General features: G+C 36.9%; 4 protein-coding genes across 5 annotated transcripts; 2 read left to right on the plus strand and 2 right to left on the minus strand.

The window, feature by feature from the left end:
• The first annotated feature begins 2,029 nt into the window (after positions 1-2,029).
• Positions 2,030-5,636, plus strand: LOC103985278 (uncharacterized). Of its 2 annotated transcripts, none has more exons than XM_065152946.1 (2): positions 2,030-3,553; positions 4,436-4,734. In XM_065152946.1, the coding sequence occupies exons 1-2, from the start codon at positions 2,120-2,122 to the stop codon at positions 4,484-4,486; spliced, it is 1,485 nt and encodes a 494-aa protein (XP_065009018.1). In that variant the 5' UTR covers positions 2,030-2,119; the 3' UTR covers positions 4,487-4,734. The 2 variants fall into 2 exon arrangements, with proteins under 2 accessions (XP_065009018.1, XP_009401205.2); XM_009402930.3 differs by lacking the exon at positions 4,436-4,734 and adding an exon at positions 5,302-5,636 and having other exon boundaries at positions 2,032-3,553.
• Positions 5,637-7,700: 2,064 nt separating this feature from the next.
• On the minus strand, positions 7,701-14,819 carry LOC135638653 (uncharacterized). The gene is made up of 10 exons (XM_065151899.1): positions 14,521-14,819; positions 14,374-14,433; positions 14,253-14,300; positions 13,973-14,105; positions 13,813-13,889; positions 9,004-9,099; positions 8,850-8,920; positions 8,542-8,632; positions 8,306-8,438; positions 7,701-7,876 (listed from the first exon to the last, which is right to left on the minus strand). Exons 1-9 carry the CDS (start codon positions 14,776-14,778, stop codon positions 8,328-8,330), a joined length of 945 nt encoding a protein of 314 aa, XP_065007971.1. The 5' UTR covers positions 14,779-14,819; the 3' UTR covers positions 7,701-7,876; positions 8,306-8,327.
• Positions 14,820-16,325: 1,506 nt separating this feature from the next.
• LOC135637987 (28 kDa ribonucleoprotein, chloroplastic-like) lies at positions 16,326-17,767 on the minus strand. The gene is made up of 4 exons (XM_065150898.1): positions 17,333-17,767; positions 17,158-17,259; positions 16,783-17,055; positions 16,326-16,632 (listed from the first exon to the last, which is right to left on the minus strand). Exons 1-4 carry the CDS (start codon positions 17,702-17,704, stop codon positions 16,579-16,581), a joined length of 801 nt encoding a protein of 266 aa, XP_065006970.1. The 5' UTR covers positions 17,705-17,767; the 3' UTR covers positions 16,326-16,578.
• A 912-nt stretch (positions 17,768-18,679) lies between these two features.
• Positions 18,680-19,608, plus strand: LOC103985274 (uncharacterized). The gene has a single exon (XM_009402927.3). It carries the CDS (start codon positions 18,686-18,688, stop codon positions 19,508-19,510), a length of 825 nt encoding a protein of 274 aa, XP_009401202.2. The 5' UTR covers positions 18,680-18,685; the 3' UTR covers positions 19,511-19,608.
• The last annotated feature ends 2,333 nt before the right edge of the window (positions 19,609-21,941 follow it).

Consider the following 21,941-nt stretch of genomic DNA (forward strand, 5'->3'; position numbering starts at 1 on the left):
TGATAAATACTCACCTAAATAAAACTATAAAAGCTTATACTTGCTGAATAATTACTCACTATAGACTCTATTTTGCATATAAGAATATTAGTATCTCATTCAAGTGATTGGGTCGGAAAGTGAGCATGTGTAAACTCATGCTAGTGTAGATATATACGATGACCTATAGACATTTGTATATATATAACTTTTAGACATATTGTACATGCATGCTTTTTTTCCTACACTCCTATTATCATAAAAGAACTGAAAAGTAACATTCTACTTTATTTACACATATAAGGATGATATAGGTGAGCTTACGAGCAAGGTGTTACATTGATAACTGATATATTATTTTTTTTGGATTAAATAAAAAATAGTGTATCGCATAAAAGGATGGTTCGAATACTTTGAAATCTTTACGAAAGTTTTAAATTGGACCCAAATGGATATCTATTATAGTTTTAATAATTTTAAAGATTTTTTGATTTATTTGAATAAATTATGTAATATTCTTTTGATATTTGAACTTCAAAATAAATAGACAATCTATAGTAAAAATTTGGTAAAAAAAAAATTAAGTTATGATATCTAATGCACAGTTTTTGGGTTTAAATCAAAATAGTGTATCACTCAGATCCAAATACTCTTAAAAGTTTTACGAAAGCATTGCATTGTTCTTAGATGAACATCTATCATATTTTTCTTATTTAAAATTATTTTATTTTTTATTTATTTAGAATCTGAAAAGTTTATGGTTTTCCTATTTTCTCTTTTTTTTTATTTCCATCGGAATATGTTGAATCTATGTAATGTTTTTGATGCTTAAGAATAATCTTTGGTAAAAATTTAGCCTAAAAATGCTGTGAAGTTTTCATGAAACCTTCGAATGACACCTAGAATCACGTTCATAACACTTTTTCTATTTTATGTTTTTTTTTATATTTTTTGTTATTTTCAGCATCTGAATAGTTTGAATTTTTTTTTCTAATCTTTTAAAAAATTTTAATTATAACAAAAATATGATCTCTCCACACAATATTTTTAAATCGATTAGAAAACTATCCTAAAAATTTGGTTCACAAAATTTCCTAAAAATTTTCTAAGCCCTTTATATTTTATTTTTAAAATATATAATTATTATAATTATATTATTATTTACTTTATAGTTAATTTTAAATGTATTAACTATAATTTTTATTTTTATTATTTTATAATTTACTATATTTTATATTTATTTATTATTTTAATAATAAAAATGATATATCAGTAATTTATTTAATATAATTTATTTTTGATATTAGGATGATATATATTTTCTGATTTTTTTTGTATAAATTTAACTTTTTAAGGGTTAAAATTAGTAATTAAACTATTTTTAAAAAAATAAAAATAAAAATAATGATCGGACCTTTCAATTTTATTTTTTATTTTCTTAAATATTTTTAAATATTATTTTTTAAAACGGATAAATATTATTATTATATTACTTTTAACTTTATAGTTAGGTAAATTAGTTTTAAATTTATTATTAAAAAAAAATTAATCGATATATATTAGTAAATATTTTGAACCTTTTCACGTCTTAGATTAATTAATTGAACCAATTTAGTTATATGGGTTAGTTTATTAAAAAGGTGGATAGAAAAAAAAATAGTAACTTAACTTTTAAGGAGAGAAAAATAATTATTTTTAAGGAAGAAAAAAAAAAGATAAAACTCGTTGGGGGATTCTTTTGCTATTTTGAAAATTTAGGATTATCTATAAAATGTTTGATAGTTGAGATGTTTTAAGAATTTTTTTTTAAATAAGAAACTCTCTGTTAAAATTTCTCAAAACTTGGATGGCTACGCGTAACAACACGTTTTATACCGACCAAAACGTGAATTTGATAGGTAGTCTTGCCTGTGTGATCCCCACGTATGAGTATGAAATCAATCACTTACTGTTATTTAGAATTCGATGATAACGCTGCTGGCCACCGTCTGATCCACTTTCCTGGTGCTTCGTGTCCGTGTGGTTATTGTACAGGCCGGAGTGGATCCCACGCCTAACCCTCACGCTTACTTGTTCCCAACACCCCCGAACTCGATCCCCTAGTCCGTCGCTGCAACCCTTCGTCACTGGCGGCCTGGGTATGGAAACCGACGACGTGTCCTCATCCGCCGCCGCCGCTCCTCCTTCTCTTTCCCTCTCCAACCTTTCGAACCCTAACTCCAACTCTAATGTCTCTGTCGACGCCTCGAAGCGGAAAAAGGCCGCTGCCGCTCCGAAGCGCTTCGTGAAGTCGCAGATACCGGAGTCGATCCTCTCCGATCCCGCCATCAACTCCGCTGCTGCCATCCTCCCCTCCAACTACGACTTCGAGGTCCACAAGACCGTCCACCGCCTCGCATCCGCCGCCTCGCGCCGCCCCGCCCTCCAGCTCCCCGATGGCCTCCTCATGTACGCTCTTCCCCTTGCCGACATCCTCCTTTCCGCCTCCACTCTCTGCCTCGACGACGTCCTCATCCTCGCTGACCCCACATACGGCGCCTGTTGCCTTGATGATTACGCCGCCTCCGCCCTCGCCGCCGACCAGCTCATCCACTACGGCCACTCCTGCCTCGTCCCCGTTCCCTCCTCTCGCCTCCCCGTCCTCTACGTCTTTGTTAGCATTCGCGTCGACGTCGATCGGCTCGTCGACGCTGTCCTCTCCACTTTCCCCGCTTCCTCCAAACTCGCCCTTGCTGGCACCATCCAGTTTGTCTCCGCCGTGCAAGCCGCAAAATCCCTCCTTTCAGCCGAGGGCTTTGATATCACGGTTCCGCAGGCCAAGCCGCTCTCTGCCGGTGAGGTTCTGGGGTGCACAGCCCCCACAATCCCCAGATCCAAGGGGATTGAGGCCATCGTGTTTGTGGCCGACGGCCGGTTCCACCTTGAGGCGTTCATGATTGCAAATCCTGGAGTCCCGGCATTCCGCTACGACCCATATCTTGGGATCCTCGTTCTTGAGGAGTACGACCATAAGGGCATGAAGACAGCAAGGAAAGACGCAATCTTGGCAGCCCGGGAAGCCAAACGGTGGGGTGTCATACTTGGGACGCTCGGGAGGCAGGGCAACTCCCGAGTCTTGGACAGAGTGGTGGAGCACATGGAGGAGAAGGCACTGGAGTGGACCGTGGTACTCATGTCGGAGATTTCACCTGCGAGGATTGCTCTATTTGGGGACTCCGTGGATGCTTGGGTGCAAATTGCATGTCCTAGGCTTTCGATCGACTGGGGGGAGGGATTCACCAAGCCAATGCTGACAACATTTGAGTTAGACATTGCGCTGGGATATGTTCCAGGTTGGTGGGAGAAGGAAAGGATGAGAGTATCAGATAATTTTGATGGTGAGCCAGTCGCTAGGAAAGAGGAGACTTGCTCAACTTCTGGTTGTTGTCGGGCTAATTCATCCGGTTGCAATTGCAAGAGTGATGATCTACAAGCAGATTATCCAATGGATTATTATTCACAAGATGGAGGGGACTGGAATAGCTCATATGCCAAAAGGAAACCTCAAAATAGTGTGGCAAAGCTGCAGAATAAGGTAAAACTTGGTATTAGCATGTTTTGTATTTTTAATTTCTTTATCCTCATAGTTTTGGTTGAAACCCATGCTTAATTCTAGCTCCATGGACATTTTTCCGAACAATGACAGGAGACAAAGGCCTACGGTGGCTACCAACATTGGTCACAACCCATATACTATTATCTATAGAAATGACATTTCATGATACATGAACGTTTTTTAGTTAGTGCCAAGTCTGATCTGAAACATCAATTGTGGTCGGCAGATATGAGTTAGTTGTTTCTATAATTTTGATATTATCCAATTTGGTTCTTCATTCCTTTTTGAAATTTTGCACTCTCGAGAATACCACATATGGTTTTTTTTTTCATAGTTTAGCCGCATTTTTCAAGTAACCGTACCATCTATAAAATGCTCCATTTACTATGTGAGAAAATCCAGACCTTTGTGAACGCTTCTGCATGTTTTGTCTTCCACACAATTCTTGATGATTTTATCCAAGTTTTGGTAGTTTGAACTTATTCTTTTGTCGTTCCTTTATGTGTGGTTACATCTGATCTCTTGTTCAAGTCCAATTCAAGTTCTTGTTTTTACTAGGAACATTATATTCTGGCAGCTTTACACTTGCTAAATTCCTATTGATACCCAATAATGTTTCTATGATATCAGTACTTGGACACACTTCTACTCCGTGTCCTCCATCGATCTTATTCTGTTGCCAATGCATGTTACCTTTTGGTGACCCTTTGTTATAGCATTCACACTTCAGATCTTTAGGGTTAATTTGTGTATAGATCACGCTTATGAATCTCAAAATCTTATTCAACTGAGCTTCCACAGAAAGAAATAAGTAATTTGATTTGGTTTTCTAGTCCTCTCATCACTTATAAATGATTGCAGTTTGCATGGGAATGCATGTTGGTGCTCACTGTCTTTGTGAATGGAATATAAGGATAGAACTCCATTGCTACCTTAGTGCTGAAAGTTGAGTTTATGAGAAAAAGGAAAATCTTATCCTTGGATATTAGCAAGATCTCTATGTCTGTGGCACTTTGGTGATGCATGGCGCTCGTAGATATTTTTGTTTTCTTTTTTATTTTAGTTGAAGAGATGGTCAGAGTTTATTAGTGAGACTCTTCCCTGTAAATCAAATCTGAGTACTTCAGCAGGATCCATGCAATGACCTTAAATTTTACTTTTCTGTGGTGTTGGTGTTCACTAATATTTTGAGGACTGCACGCCAAAAAGAAAAATATTTTGAGGCATGCCACATGATTCCGAAAAATTAGCTGAAAGCACAGTTTGTTTTGTAAAATAATCATCTGTAGCAGTGCGTAATTAGAGATACAAAATGAAATTGATTTTGGTCCATGCATACGAAGATATGCTTCTCATACTAAATGAATATGTTTCTTTACTTCTGTTTGTAAGTCAGCTAGTGATGAGCAGCCCTGTTTGAAGATTGTACTCCAAAATAGCTATTAGAAAATTATTTTTAGTTACTATAGCTACTTGTTATGCATACAACTCTGACAAGTGATTTATGAAAACCTCGACATTTAAAAGCAAATCACTATTATATTTGTGATTTTTATTTCTCTGTGAGTTGGTGATGTAAGTAGCAGGATCTCTGTTTTTTTTTCCTGACATTTCGGTAATGCATGCATGGCATTCCTAAGCACACAGAGCAACCCGAATTCTGCTAAATTGTTATATGTAGCTTCTCATTGTTCATTCCCCTACTTTATTGGCAAACTGTGTTACAGGGGGGTCAATTGGAATTGAGAACATGAGATGGCCAGCAATTAGTTTCACGCGCATTGTATCTGGATTGAAATGCTGGGAAGATCTACTTGGTGATGTTAGAACAAACTATGGTAGTAGGTGTGGAAGTACCCATCATGCTGGGATCCAAAATATTTTTTTTTTTTACCGCAAAAGCTCTCCCATCGGCCTGTGAAAGTTTTCGATGCATCGAAGATCCATATATCAACGTTGGACCTCCATTTCTACATCTGAGGATTCATTGGAATTTCTTGTAGTTTTATAAGGTAGGGATTGTTATTATTGTTTAGAAATAAAAGTTTGCACATTTTGTTTACTGTTGCATTTCAAAATTGTTTATTAAAGTGGTAAGTAGTGAAGGGAAGCTGAGTCCGATACATCATAGTCAGAAGACTAACTGCTTGGATGAACCTTATTTTCCATTCACCTTAATCTCCCTCCCCAAACTAATAAATTAAGAATACCATGAAAGTGTAACCAAACTTTTGACTTGATTTCAACCTAAACTTATACATGAGACATACTAATCGGCGTAACCAAGCACTCTAAATGTGAAATATACGTCACGCTATATCAACAGGTGACATTCCAATCAACTATGCTGTATCAACCAACATCCTCAGTTATAAATATTTCAACACTTGAAATATTTCTCTAATCAACTCGCGTAGGCACGATCAACCTCGTTCTCTCTCCATCATCTAATCTATTTCGAGAGTTGGACTTGTGCATCAAAATGGATGTTTTGAAGCACCTCGAGTGATCCCAAAGACTCCAGAAACACCTCGAGCAAGACAACTCATAGCATAGGTTATGCAAATCAAATTGAATTGTTCAAATCAAATTGAGTTGGTTAACTAGGTTTATGATTATACTTTACAATGGTTATAAAATATCTACTAAAATGATTACTTGTGGATCCGAATGAAACATTTTATCTAACATATTTTATCTTTTATATGTTTTAAGGGATCATAGGAGCTTTCAAAAAAACTAACTTTTGCAAACGAATACCCAAGAATACTATATGATTATAGCAAGTTCATGACATTTAGTATCAAAATGAGACAAACACACATAAAAACACTTAGAAGACCTAACAAAATTATGTTAAGAACAACCAACATACATAACCATTTGGAGAAAACAAATATTGAGATATAGGAAAACAAATATTAAGAGGAATAACCAATCCTTCGTGGCCTGCCACCAATATCATTCGAACATTACTGAAACATTGATCAATGCTTGTCCAACAGTTGGCCTCAAACATCTACCTCCAATAGTGGGTCATCTAAAAGAAGCTGAGGCACTTACCTGCACACTGATTTGATTTGATTTTATTACAATTCTGGAGCAATCTTGCATTTGTACTCGAGCCTTCATCCTATGTCACCTTTGCGACAACTATTACGGCAGCCTGTGGTTCACATATCATCATGGACGCTCTATCATCACCACATACAGGCAAAATGTAGCATCAAGTCAACATTATCAATCCTATCAGTGATAACACTGAAAAAATAAACCCATTTTATTCATCCCCAAATTGTGGGTCTATTGAACTAAACTACTTTAAAACACAAGCATCTCAACGACTCTTGCATCAAAACAATGGCGGGTAACATCAACCTTAAGAGAGAGAAAAGAACTTTGGAAAAAAAATATAAAGAGAAGCCATAAAAAGCTTGTGCATAAATAAGTAAGCAACAAGCTATGGATTTCATTTGACCACCCATAAAATGATCCAAACTACTTCCGAAGAATAAATACACTTTATTACTCTTCCGTAATCATTCCTTCCTCGGAGTAGTGATAACTGCCTCCATAAAGCGAACAATATCTGAAATTCCTGGAAACTTACACACACATGATGTACAACAGAAGATTTATTTAATAGGGCATCATGAAACACAAGGATCACTGATAGTAGAAGAAATTTGTTATTGCAGGCTTCAAAGGCCAATGATGGGTAAGTTAAAAGTACTAAACACATAGGTAATGGGGAAAGTTGAAGATGATCTCCGCTATCTAATGAAAGGATACAAGAACTGCTGGTGGACCATGCCACGTGGGAAGCTGATGTGATTATATGGCTTATTCCTTAGAAAATGAGAATTATGGTTTGCCGTATTTGAACTTGGATGAAAAAATTGTTCTGTTGAGTTGGCTCTTCTTGACCATCACAGCCAACAATTTGAGTTGTGTAATTTAAATACATTTGACTTTTCCTATAAAATGTTCCCTTGAATTGTTTTTCTGAATCATTAAGGAAAAAAAAAGTGAGCCAATTATAGACTAAGAATCAAAATAGATAATTATTGGAAGGCATTACCATGAAAAAAATTCAGTTAAGAAACTAAAGAAAATAATAGTCTACTAGAGGAAGTGACCAATAACATATCAGATGTTTGCCACTTACATTGAGTAATTCCACAGTAGTTTGATAAACCCAATAAAAGTCCTAGACATGTTTGATTCGCCACCTGCGTTTGCAAACAACTCCTACATATTGGTTCACTAAGAATGCACTTGGAGGTGAGAGACTAATACCATCTGCAAATGAAAGCAAAGTCACTTAAAATTATTACTCTTCAAAAACAGTCAAAAGAAACTTGTGATATAACACAGAAATTAATACTATTTAGAAAAATTCTACTGATTGAAATAAATGCTAATTAGCAAGAAAAATGATAGGCGATGGTAGGAGATATGTTTTAGGATAATTTTCTGAAATCCCTAGTACCTAACATTTTGGTCCTCGGTAAAGTACATCATGCAAAGTGATGAAGGAAATCATGCTAATAAATGTGAGCAGAGCAGTCTTCAACACTTATGTAAAGATGTATATGTACATAAAAGGATTGTAAAGCACTGATACATGTACACCTAGAGAGAGCAAAGATATGAATTTTTCATTCAAGATTGTGTTGTACCAAAAAGACAAGGTTCTGGTAGTGGAATCATATGAAATTAACTGCGTACCTCTAAGCAACAACATTTTCTGTCATTTGCTTTCAGAGCTCAGTTGTCTTCCTAACAAAACAAGCCCTATTGAAGTAAATACTGATAAAGCCGCAGATGAATAGAATAAGGCAAGAAGAGCTCCCCTTAGTGACTGAATGCATAAACCAAATTCAACAGAATCAGGTCTCATACATATTATCAAACGACGGGAAGTCCAAGTACAAACAAAACAGAAAAATTGGCATATCAAGCACCTTTGCCAGTAACAATGCATTATCATTGGCATATTCTAAGGAGCTTTCTGGTATGTTTTCGATGCCCCGACTTATTTGCCATGAGAGGATCCTAAAATAATATCCAAAAATTAAAAGCAATAGAACTGATTGAAATAAAGTATAACTGCACTTGATGAAGTGATCATGAATCCCACAAAACAGCTGTTAGATGTGGTCACCGCATAGGTGGAGGCTACCGATGGATAGCTGAACAGTGGGACTTGCATCACAAGAGTCCCAAGATAATGCTACTAATATTGTGTAAACAATGAAGTTGTGAACTTTACCCAAACACTAAACCAATTCCAGCACCAATAAAGGCCTTTTTCGAAGTCAACTCAACCTGCAATTCACCAAACTGAAAAAACAGAATTATAGATAGCTACTCTTCACCATTTCATACAGATATTAGATGGGTAAATTTGCTACATAACCAGTTACCTTCAGGGTCCTGGTTTCCATTTTGGGCTCCACATCCCCTGTAACCACTGGACCTCTAGATAGCTGCTTTCCAATTTTAATCATTGTTGTGGCAATCTGCAAAACTTCATTACAAGATCCTTCCATTATCATAGAATTGGCACCAACAACAAGGTGAGAGATATATGAATGGTTAATGACATCTCACATTAATAAAAATTATAGAAAGGTGTTGCTATATTACTTAATAATGTCATTATACAATTTGGTACTCCCTCTGTTTTGTGGAAATCTAATAATTTACCAAAAAGAAAGAAAATCATAAGAAGAGCCATGTCAGCATTGCAGATTTGTATTCCATTTAATTACCATAAATGCATTCTGTTGACATAATAAGCTTCCTATACCATAAAGCATAAGATACAAAGGCTTCAATATTTAAAAGTAATTCATTTTGTCTATTCAAAAATGTTCATGATAACCAAAACTAGCAATAGACTATTGAATGGTGTCACCCGGTGCTCGCCTAGGCGCCTAGGCGAGATGTGGCCCAAGCACCCAATTAGTGGGATGGGCGGGCAAGTTCAATCAAGCGCGGCCCAAGTGCTCACTTGGGCCCAAGCACTAGGCGCCTACCTGATTGATCTATGGTTCAATTGAAGCAAATGGTCTCACGCTTAAACACCCCAAACCACCCCCCCACTCGACCTATGCCCTAAATGTAGAATAGCTCTTTCTCCCTAGCGTTTCCTCGATGCACGACGACTAACTTCATCTCAATCGACAACAGCGTCTTCCTCCAATGAGCTTTGCGTCCTCCTATCTGAGCTTTGCGTCCTCCTATCCATAGGTGAACAACGGCAACAGCTTCTTCCCTCCCAATATTTCTCTCTTTCTCCTCCTCCTACCTCTACACCGGTTCATCACAAACTCCCGCCTCGTCGCAGCCCCCTTTTCCCTGATCCCTCTTCACCCTATTGTCGCAGCTCTCCCTGCCCCTGCTTTCAGACCACAGCCCCCTATCGTCCCTCTTTCCCAACCACCTAACAAAACAACCATGCAACCAAGCTCCTCTCATCCAACAGTCAGCAACAATCATCCAACAATCATCGACAACCATCCGACAGCCATCCAACCAAGCTCAAGATTCTGATTCTGTGGACAAGGTAAATGTCAGTGGTAAGAGAACATCAGGTAAAAAAGGAAACAAAATTATTGTTGCTAACCCAAAAATTCCACAAACGAAAGGACCAATGGATTTATATATGTTTCAAGAACCAGATAATTAGTGCAAAGTCAAAAAGGACCTAAGTTAAGACAAATAAGTATACATGATGCTTATAATAAGGAAGCAAGAGCTAGAACAAATCAATACATTGCTTGCTTCCTTTATGTATTCCCTTCAATAAAGCCTGATTAGACAGTTTTAAGCATCTGATTGAAGCAATTGGAAGATATGGTTCTAAGTTAAAGCTTTCAAGTTACCATGAGTCAAGAGTTTCATATTTGAAAAATGACTTGGATTACACAAATAGACTAATGAAGAGACATAAGGAAGCATGGGCCAAACATCATTGTTCAATTATGTCAAATAAATGGACCTATAGGAGACAAAGAAAAATAATTAATTTTTTAATCAATTATTCACTGGGAACAATGTTTGTTAAGTCAATTGATGCATCATCTTTCATGAAATATGAAGAAACACCATTTGAATTACTTGAAAAGTTTGTTAATGAAATTAGAGAGCAAAATGTGATTCTAGTTATAACAGACAATGGAAGCAATTATGTTTTAGCAAATATGATATTTTAAAATATTTTGATTATATTACTTTTATGTTTTGAAATAATTATCATTTTTATTTTTATTTTTTTAGGAAAATTATGACAAGCAAAAAGGTCACACTTGTATTGAACTCCACGTGTGACACATTGTATTTATTTTATGTTAGAGAATATTAGAAGATTTCAGATATCAATGAGGCATTAGAGAATGCAATCTTTGTTATAGGTTTATATATAATTATACCAGGGCTTTGAATATGATAAGAGAATTTGCAATTAATACGGAATTGATGAGATATGGTGTCACATGACTTGTTACTTCATTCTAACATTGCAAAGTATTCATTGGCAAAAACACAATAGGCAAAAGAAGCAAAATGTAAGAGAGCAAGTGTTATCATCCCGATGCTATCATTTTCGAATCTTATAGCTTATGCATTAAAAATGATGAGCCGTCTTGTTTGAGTTCTTCAGCTCATAGATAATGAGAAAAAGCCAATAATAAAATATATTTATGAGGTTATGGATAGAGCTAGAGAAACAATTCAACAATCTTTTGATGAAAATTAAGAAAAATACACTGATATCTTTGCAATCATTGATAGAAGATGGGAATGTCGACTTCATCATCCACTCCATGCAGTAGGACATTATTTAAACCAAGGTCTTCAATTTCGAATAATACCATCCGATACGGGCGGTACATACCAGTCCGTCAGCAGACCGATACACGGATTGCCCGTCGCCTTTTATAATATATATATATATATATATATATATATATATATATATATATATATATATATATATATATATATATATAAAATAAAAGGCAACGTCGCCTTTCCCTTCTCCCACACAGGGCGATGTCGTCTTTTATAAAAATATTTATATATAAAAAATCTTTTATATGTAAATATATATATTTATAGATAAATATTTATATATAAATATATATATATATATATAATAGTTTTTTTACTTTTATATATATAGGGGACATCGCCCCGCTTGGGGGAGAAGAGAGAATATATATATATGTATGTATATATATATATATATGTATATATATATGTATGTATATATATGTATGTATGTATATATATATATCGAATGGTATACCGTTCGGTATACAATACCGTACCGTACCGAGCGAATGTCGAAACTCCGGTACGGTATGATATTTCAATCCTTGATTTAAACCCAAAATTATTTTATAAGAAAACCCTACAATTGAGTTTGATATAAAGTTTGATACAAAAGTTATATCTAGGTTATATCAGCATATTGCAAGAATGGTTCTCAGCATTGAAGTTCAAGACAAAATCACAAATGAGTTATCTTTATATAAGAATGTTAAGGGTCTGTTTAGAATTCCCAAGGCAATTCGATCGAGGGTTACTAAGTCCCTAGGCATTTATAATTTCATATAATTGACATTATGTAAATTTTTAAAGTATGTTATTATTAATAGTTGAATTTACATTTGCAACTATTTGGTGGGGCTTATTTAGAAGTAAAACATCAAACTAGTAGCAATTTGCTACAAAAATTCTGAGTTTGACTTATAGCAACGCTATAGGTTTTGAGCGAAACTAGGGTGTTTTCGAGAATGTAAATATATAATAATACTTTAAGTTTAAATAACTTATTCTTTTTTAGAGATTGATACAAATAAATGGATCTTTAATTTGTATGATATGATAGATTCATAAAAAGAAAAGAAATCGACTGGTGCATCAACAATTACATGATCTTGTGTACATTAAGTATAATAAAGCATAAAAATCTCATTATAATTTGATTGGATGAGATATGGGTACAAATTTAAAAAATACCGAAGATGATCTTGTTTTCTATAATGAAAATTTAACATGGGAAAATGTAGCAAGAGCTTCAGGCATTGGAGAAATAAAAACATACACAAGATAATTTACGGAACAAAGATAATGCAAAAGCCACAAGCTCATTGCCTATAATTATGGAAGAGGAGGAAACTTATTATAATGAAGATGAACAAAAGGAATATAAATCACTTGACGAGGCAGAAGAAAAGACGATGAACTAAATTTTAACGATCTTTGATATTAATCTTGTTTTATTTTGCTATTTTTGTTCTTAGATATGGACAATATAGTTTAGTACTCTAAATGAATGCAACATTAATGTGTTATTTTCGTTTTAGTTTATTTTTATCAATCATGATATATATTTTTAAAATTATAATATTCGGAAGCACCTCACTTTGCTCATGGAAGTGCCTAGCGCGTCAAAGGCTCAAACAATTTGGGACCTTAGCGCTTTTTGGCACATGATGTTTTTAACTACATTTACCCTTAGCATCAACTGAATTGGTAGGCATTCTTCCACATTTCTTGAATAGAAATGAAAGACAGATTCATCTTTAAGTTCTTTTCAAAGAAAGCTAAGGGGTTACTCATCTTTTACTCCTCTTCCAATCTTGGAATCCATAAATAGTAATAACCTGCATTTGGACTTTCATTTCTTTTGGAATTCAACTGCAAATTCCATCTTTGCTCTTCATGCCTCCTTTCTCAACCTTCCTTTATTCTAGCTCTAATCCATGGGCAGTCTCATCCTTCTTAACACACTAGCTATGGACTTCAACTCCAAACTCCATCTTTATACAATATGGTTATACTTTATATTCTAGTAATTGCATAGTAGTTTCATGTAATGTTTTATCTTTTGTATTTCAGTTTGATTTTCTTTGGAACAAAGAAAAACAAATTTTTAGTGTACAGTATTTTTATTCTATCAAAGGTGTATTGTATGTTTTTATGTGTTCCTCCATTTTATGCTTTGAAACTAAAGCATTTTTGAAAATATTTCTAACTCCATCAATCAGTTTGACAAATTCTGCCAATCCCTAATGTGATGCCTCTATCTGTTCCAACCCCAATATTAATCTTAGGCACTACATGTGGAACATGGCCATTCATACAAGACTATTTTTCATAACTTGGTTGCTGATGACTATACTTGGAAGCATCAAAAATAAATTCACAATCTAAGCTTTAACCTTTTGTGGCTCTCCATCAGCATACTGTCCCATTGCCTGAAATCTCCTTGCAGCGGATACCAAGCGTTTGCCAAGTGCTGCACCCAACAAAAGGAGAACATAACAAACCGTGAAAAAGAAAGGGGGTAATAAACAATTCAGAAACACTAACTATCCATACATGCTTTGACATTTTTTGTCAAAAAGCTCTCCATTGACGGCAGCTGCCTCGCTAGGCTATTTGAAGTCGAAGTGTCAGCTTGTTCCCATGCTCTGGAAAGATTTAGAAGCAAGTCGCCCACCACCTCACCACACTGTCATTTTGGTTTAGAACATTTATGGCCTTTTTCCCTGAGTCGATTCAAACAATTCTCCGAACACTCGACATACAGCGGCATCATCCTTAAACATAAAGCGAATAGAGAAAACCTAACTCTAACACACTGGAGAGAACCACTTACGTCATCCAAGACAGGCCCGTTGGAGAGATCAAATGCCGCATCATTCAACTTCACAAAAAAGAAAAACCAGCACACAGATCATTGCATTATCTGACCTCAAGAACAAATCGCCCTCACTTACATCAAGCCGGAGATCGCGAGGAAGACTGGATAGATAATCCGGAGGGAGAAGCAGACAATCCTGCAGGGCATCGACCACCAGAAGACGACATCATCTAAAGAACCGAAAGCCTGAATAAAGGAAAAGGTTGGGGAGGATATCTCTCACGGAGAGCTCTCGGAGGAGGGGGAGGAGATCATCGTCGTCGCTTCCGCCTTCGCCGCGGCCGCCGCCGTCGAGGGATTTGGAAGAATTGGACTCGGCGAGGGCGGATGAGACGATGAGGGCGCGGTCCTTCGTGGGCGTCTTATTGGAAGAAAGGGATTGGGAATGGTGGCGGTGGGGATTTGGGGAATAGATGAATAGGGCGAGAGTGGAAAAGAGCGATGTGGGAAGACGAGAAGGGGAGAAGAGGAGAGAAGCCATTGGGAGCTCTCTTTTGGTCTCGCGACGCCAGCCAAGCAAACGCTCCGCTCCCAATCCATTTATAAGTTGTACTCTACACGCCTTTTTTTTTCCCTTTAGAATTGTTGCAAATTCCTCAAAAAGAAATATATAATTTCTGTTATGTCAATTCAGAAGATATTCTAATTAATTTGTTTCGAGATACTATTTTTTTTATAATTAATTCAGAAGATATTCTAATTAAATATCAAAAAGATTGTGAAAATAATAGGTAACTGTAATCATTCCTCCATCTTTTTCAAGAACTCAATTCTTTTTTATATTGTTTCAAAAGGAAAATCTTTTAATTGAATTTAATTAATTCAAATATATTCCATGCTATTTAAATTTAAACTAATTAATTATACATATGCTTTATTTTTGAATTTAGTTTGAGATCTTCTTAAAATTAGTGCTACTACAAGTCACATATATTATGTATATTCAAAATTTCTCAAAAAATTCTATTAGTGATTCACTACATGGATTGGTTTGCAAGTAGATGTTTTTATAAGCATTTTGATGCGATGACACTAATGTGATATCCATTTGACATTATACATAAATTCATCTCGATTTAATGTCCAAAGGAAGAAATGCATTCATCGAAAGGTGTTTACAAGAGAAGACTTGTCTCAAGAGTATTTATTATCCTTGTTCTTTTGACTGGCCAGGGCCATATGTTATGTTCATTATGAAATTAGTGCATTCTAACATAAAAAATTCTTCCCAAAGAAATAAATTCGTATCAGCATCACTGTTGTTGAATCATAGCATCCCAAAAACTTTAGTAACAATATGCGTGTGTATGTATATATAAATGTCTACCATTATCACTATTATCTCCATTGTTTGTACTTGAATCTTTGACAAATATCTGATTGAGAATGTCATCAAGCTTTAATATTCAATTGATAGAATAATCCTTTTTTTTTTAAGGGAGATTGGAGAGATTGAGAAAGAAAGAAAAAGATAGTGACAGAAGAAAGATGAGGTTCCCAATGGAATTGTTGAAATAAAGATATCGTTAGACGTTACTACTTTGTGTCCCTTCAAACTATATATAAGCTCTTTTATCTAAATTATCACGGTCCAATTTGATGATATAACTGATTCATTAACTTATAATATATTTTTGAATTATTAGTCTAAAATATTTAAGTCGAGATTAAATAATAGTATATCAATGATGTGAGATTGCATTAGGGGTATTACTTAGTCTTTCAATAAAATTAGTTTCACAAGATTCAGATTTGTCAGGTAAATATTAAATTGTCTCTCCTCTTCCGCATAGTGTTCCAAACAAAACTCCAAATTTGATGAATGTATGATTCTCACATTAGAAAATGAATGGATGAATCTCACCTCACTCTTATTAAGTTAAGGGGAGAAAAGTTCCCCCATTAGAGAGGATAGATAGGATCCAACAAAATTCTCCTTTAAAGTGAGGCCATATATCATTTTGAATGCAAAAATAGTATATTTGCATGAAAGCGTACTAATTCAAACCAAATGCAAGCCTCACTCCATCCAAACAAACATAATGTATTTGCATAAAATAGAAGCATAGTAATTCAAACCATATGCAATCCTCACTCCGTACAAGCTAATTGTACCCTTTTTGTTTTTTTTGTAGCTTTTGCAGTGTGTAATCTCAGTGTTGGAACATGACAAATGCAAACTTGAAAGAAGAGCAGAGGAATCTCTCTGCAGCCCTTACATGTTAGAAGAACTTGAAGTCTATCGAAATAAATTTCTTGACCAAAACATGTGTGGCCATCCTCAAGATTTCTTGCCTAGAGCTAAGCTAATCCGCATTTCTCGACCTTCCAACTCCTGCACATTTTGGAACAAGTAGAACTAACAAGTCAGCTGTATCTTGTTGATTTGCAATCAAGCAGGTTAATTTATGGAGACATCGTAAAGAGTCTTTTTAAGGTTTGGGAGTGTTGGAGGAGAGGCTTAAACAAACAAGAGAAAGAGTACCACTCCGTTGAGAGTTTCCATGGCGTTATCCATCTCCTCCTTGGTGGAGTAGCACACGAAACCATAACCCCGGGATCGACCGGTGTCTCCGTCGTAAAGAACACGAGCTCCCACCACGTTTCCATGTTCCTGGAACACTTGCGTCAGGCTCTCCGTTGTCACTGACCATGACAGATTGCCAACGAAGAGCTTGTGCTGGCTCTCCGGGTACAGTGGCTCCTTAGCCTTGGGTTTGTCCGAGAAGTTCACCCTCAGTGTTCTCCCACCATATTGCTGCAACGCACAGACACACAGATATACAAATGATGCTCATCATGTTTGTTTGTGATCTATAAAGCACGGGGTTTGATCGATGGAGATCAACAATGTCCTTACGCTTCCATCAAGATTTTTTATCACTTCCTCGCAGTCTTCCACGGTGCTCATGGTCACAAACGCGAACCCTCTGCTTCTTCCGGTCTCCCTGTCATAGAGCACCTGAATCATGATTCAAGTGTTAAAACATGATAGACACAAGCAATTAATGATCGTGGCAAAGATGAAGGCTGACCTCCACTAATTCCGGGTTGGCGAACTCCTGGATGATCCCGGCCAGCTGCGCGCTGTCACAGTTGTAAGGCAGATTCCCGAAGTAGAGCTTGGTGTTTTGAGGGGCAGCCGCGGCCACCGTGTCTTCTTCTTCTTCTTGGGCTGCCACTGCCGCAGTGGCCTCATCTTGTGCCACCGCGGCGAAGGTCCTCCGGTTATTTGAAGGGACGAGCGCATAGAAACTCTCTCTAACAAGAGTTAGAGACGAGTACTGCCGTAGGTGTGGAGGACGAGGAGAGGCGAGGCGAAGGAAGATGTCGGAGGAGACGAGCTTGGAGCCGAGGTGTGGGGGGATGGTGGTGGAGAAGCAGGAGACGGCTGCCGCAGATGCCATTTGGAGTGCGATTCGAGTCCTGTAAGGGGGAGAGAGAGAGAGTCGAGGGTCATGAACAGAAGAAGGAAATGGAAGATGTGATAATTAACATGACGTGGAGGGGCTGAAATCCAACGAAGAGAAGAGAAGGGATAAGGTTAGTTTTCCACCTTGGAGAGGCTTTTGATGATACTAAAATACTAGAGCTCTTCCCAAATCACGCATCTCACCCTTTTTTTAATTTTAATTTTAATAATTATATATTTATTTTGTTGATAGAATCAATTATTTGATATTTGAATGAGTTAAGCAAGCAGCTTAGTTGAGTATATTAAAAAAATTAATGATATTTATTTTTTATTACATATACGATCGATCGAGTAGATTTAAAAAAAAAAAAAAAGTGGAATGAACAATTTTGGAGGAAATCCCACATTCTGTAGCCTTCCTTGCACAGAATTAATTTACATTTGCAAAAGTGACCTCTAATGTATAAGGCCTCGGAACATGTCCATCGAAGCCTTGATGGATCAGATCGATTCCAATCTTCCATGTTTGATGAAGGATAAAAATAATTATTAGTGAAAACAAGAAGAGTCGAGTTCAACGTGGGCTTGCCATAACAGAAATTGGAGGTCGGATCGGATTTGCACTGCGAAGTCCGCAGTTTGTCCTGATTCTGTCCAAACCCAAATCCGATTTGCCTCCTCGAAGGCAAGCCTCCGTAACAAATCAAATAACTCACCTTCCTTCACTATTTCGGCATACCTACCAACCAGCGACGTGATTTCCGACACGGTCCCAGCCAATCTACAGCGCATTGAGGTGACCGAGCGGGTACAAGAAAACGGTACAAGTAAGGAGGAATCGAGTTTGGTCAGCAATCTTTGACCACCGCCCACGTGTTACCAACCATTTACCATCTCCCTCGCCGTTCCTTGCCAAATATAACTCCAATTCTGGCGGTCGCCCACCCGTGCCTCCTCCAGCGGAAGCCCCACCATGAAGCCGGTGGACGGTGGTGCTCCCCACCGCCACCGCGACAGCCACAGCCATTCGACAACACCGGAGGACACGCCCTTCCACCTCCTGGAGATCACCATCATCTCCGCCCAGGAGCTCTACCCCGCCGTCCGGTGCTTGAAGACGTACGCGTCCGCGTGGGTGGACCCGGAGCACAAGCTGTACACCCGGGTGGACCGCGCCGGCCACGCAGACCCCACCTGGAACGACAAGCTCGTCTTCCGCGTCGACGACGCGTTCCTCCGCTCCGACATGGCCGCCGTCACCGTCCACCTCCACGCCACCCGCGGTCGCTTCAGCCCCCTCCCGGACCACCTCCTCGGCACCGTCCGCGTCGTCCTCAGCGCCCTCGGCCCTGCCGCTGGCCCCCGTCGCTGCGTCGCCCTCCAAGTGCGACGCCCGTCCTCCCTCCGCCCCCACGGCATCCTCAACCTCGGCGTCGCCATCCTCGACTCCTTTGCGAAGAACATGCCGCTGTATTACGACCTCAACTCCAAGTCGGCCTTCGCCTACAAGGATCTCATCGGTGCAAAACGGGGGAAATCCAACGGCCCGAGGTGGCCGTCCATTGACTGCGACGGTTGGCAGCCGGAGAGGAACGGGTCGGTGGAAATGGCGAGTGGCGTGGAAGAGCGGGAGAGGGAGGAGTTGAGGAGCAAGCTGGAGATGTGGAAAGCCGAGGTGACGCCGGACCATGAGGCGGACGACCGATCGAACTGCAGGGATAGCGATAAGAGGAGGAGGAGGAGGGGGAGCAGCGGGCGGCTGTCTTGCTTCTCCTACACCGGCGAAGTGATGGATTGATTAGTTTCCTTTCCGCTGGTTACCATTGGTACTTTTTGTTGGTTGAAATGAGCTTTCTAAGAAGCTCTATGCTTCCAGCTGAGCTGAAGGGTCTGCAATGTAGCTATGACGATCATCAAAGAAGCTGAAACTATTATATTCAGAAAAAAATAAAAATAATAATAATAATAATAATCAACGAAATGAAATGGTAAAAAGCATTTGCTGCCGTAACAAATAATGAATTTTTAGAGGCGCTCCCATAAGATAAAATAGAATTTTCTGTTAAGAAAAAAGAAGATTAGAGAACATTGTCACCTAATAATAGATTAAAATATTCTTCGATGCAACTTCAGAAAATGAAAATAGAAACACGAGTGTAGATAATCGTACAGTGCATATATAAGAGGTTTATCTTTATTCCACAACATTGAATAAATTGGAACACAAGTGTAGTCAATAATGTCAGGATAAACAAATTTAAACTAAACCAAGACTTGACTTTACTCGATCTAACAAAAATGTCAAGAAAAAGGAAAGATAAAAATTTCATATTGACTCTCCTAATATGAGAGTGTGCTGAAAATGCATTATAGAAGTAATGTCCCAATCAAATTTAATGAAAAGAAATTATAAATAACAAGTGATGAGGATGGTTTTGATCCTTTGACTTCCGAGTCTTAACAATGAAAAATATAAAATTTTAAATGGAATAATTCACAATTTATTTTTAAAATAAATAATTTATTAATATAATGTGAAAAACTTGGTGAAGTTGCAGACTTTTTTTGTTTTATTTTTCAAAAACAATATTCGATATTACAGCAAAGCTAACATTATGGTACCAAACTACTCCATGTTCCTTAGAGCACAAAAGGAAACACCTTTCGATGGATCAATCTTTTGTCCATAGCCATCTAGTTTTGAAGTTTTGGCGCATGTAACGTCTCCTTTTATAGACTAGAAAATTTAATGATCTTCAAAATGTTTCACAAAATTAAAAGTGGTTTTATTATAGTTCAAAACACACCGTAATGTTTGTTCTTTGTTATGTGAAATCCTAACTAGTAATTTAACATTAAATTCCACTAATAATTTTTATATATCTTCTCGAAAAGTATAGTAAGTATCACAATAAACTCATACGTCTCACATCCTCCACATCCAAATTGGTTAGTACATTATTACACAACGTGATAGATTCATATTCGAATCCACGATAAGCATTATACACATCATTTAATAAATAAAAATTTTATTCTAATTTTATAGAAAAAGCAATAAGCTCATTTCCCCAACAGCTTTTATCTAGGATTTAATTGCATCCACCAAAACATACCTCCCATGTTCGAATTCCTACATCTTTTATCTTGCATTAAAAGCACCATAACTATGCAATTTATATAATCTATATATGACTTTTTTAATATATTTTTTCAAAGAAAGGGAACTCTGATAATTCAAAAAGTGTTCAGACAAAGCATGAGGAGGTGAAGCACCTCTCAACAAAAACACAAAACAAAATGACATTTCTACTGATAGAGTGTAACACAATCTCCTAAAAGTCTTCACACTCACACCCTTGTCATAGTTTATAGCTTATAATATATAGTCTTGGAATACATGGATGAAGGATTAATCCTACTCCATTGAATACCATATATCTCCTTTGAGACAGGTCATAGACAGTAAATTGATAGCTCTAAGAATCAACCAAGCTCTTTTAGTCAAATCCTGACCTTTGCAGATCCTAGAACTCGGTTTAGAATACTTAAGAGATTAAATTTCATGTTCTTTTATGTTTAAAACAGAAGATCTCCAACTATTGATGGCCGGAGATCTAAACGTCGGTGACGTTGACATTAAAAACTCAACAACTATTCTATTGAGTTATGCAACTTTGAATTTTTTTTCATAATAAACATGCTAAAGATTTTTTGTTGATGACAATGATCTGATTGATTATACAATTAGAGATCTGTAGAAGAAAATTGACACATATTTTACTATAAATCAAAATTTTATAATTGATCAAGGCGTACGAAACAAAACAAATCGAACATACAGCAAAAAAAGATTAAGCATCAACTCGGCAAACCTCCAAACTCTTGTTTGCACGAAAGATTGAGTTTCACCCAATTAATTGGATTCTATTACAAATGCCAATTTTTTTTCAAGGAATTTACTTTGTTTTCTAAGGTGTAACCAAACAACTAGTTGGTCATTAGCCAATACAGAGCAAGTGTCTGGAAAAAAGATCATAAAGAAAACATTAATAATTCAAAATTAAACCGAGATCGTTATGCCCTGGGATTTACCTCGCAAGTAATAAAAATTATAGAAATTATCTCAATAACTCAATGTGCAATTTAAATAAATAAACATAGAATTAACAAGTCAATAATTGAATTGATTGCCTGGAGGATACATAAAAGACCTAATTACAATACCC

The sequence above is a fragment of the Musa acuminata genome, chromosome BXJ3-5, assembly GCF_036884655.1.
Source record: "Musa acuminata AAA Group cultivar baxijiao chromosome BXJ3-5, Cavendish_Baxijiao_AAA, whole genome shotgun sequence".
NCBI lineage: Eukaryota > Viridiplantae > Streptophyta > Magnoliopsida > Zingiberales > Musaceae > Musa > Musa acuminata.

Bases quoted from the DNA above. Each gene is read 5' to 3' on its own strand.
- LOC103985278 (XM_065152946.1), top strand. From the start codon at position 2,120: ATGGAAACCGACGACGTGTCCTCATCCGCCGCCGCCGCTCCTCCTTCT. The intron at 3,554-4,435 runs GTAAAACTTGGT...AAATGATTGCAG, and splicing joins TGGCAAAGCTGCAGAATAAG to TTTGCATGGGAATGCATGTT.
- LOC135638653 (XM_065151899.1), bottom strand. From the start codon at position 14,778: ATGGCTTCTCTCCTCTTCTCCCCTTCTCGTCTTCCCACATCGCTCTTT. The intron at 13,890-13,972 runs GTATGGATAGTT...TGTTGGGTGCAG, and splicing joins GACAAAAAATGTCAAAGCAT to CACTTGGCAAACGCTTGGTA. The intron at 9,100-13,812 runs GTTAAAGCTTAG...GAAGTTTTGCAG, and splicing joins CTGATGGAGAGCCACAAAAG to ATTGCCACAACAATGATTAA.
- LOC135637987 (XM_065150898.1), bottom strand. From the start codon at position 17,704: ATGGCATCTGCGGCAGCCGTCTCCTGCTTCTCCACCACCATCCCCCCA. The intron at 17,260-17,332 runs GTCAGCCTTCAT...ATCATGATTCAG, and splicing joins CCAACCCGGAATTAGTGGAG to GTGCTCTATGACAGGGAGAC. The intron at 16,633-16,782 runs GTACTCTTTCTC...CAAAATGTGCAG, and splicing joins TGGAAACTCTCAACGGAGTG to GAGTTGGAAGGTCGAGAAAT.
- LOC103985274 (XM_009402927.3), top strand. From the start codon at position 18,686: ATGAAGCCGGTGGACGGTGGTGCTCCCCACCGCCACCGCGACAGCCAC.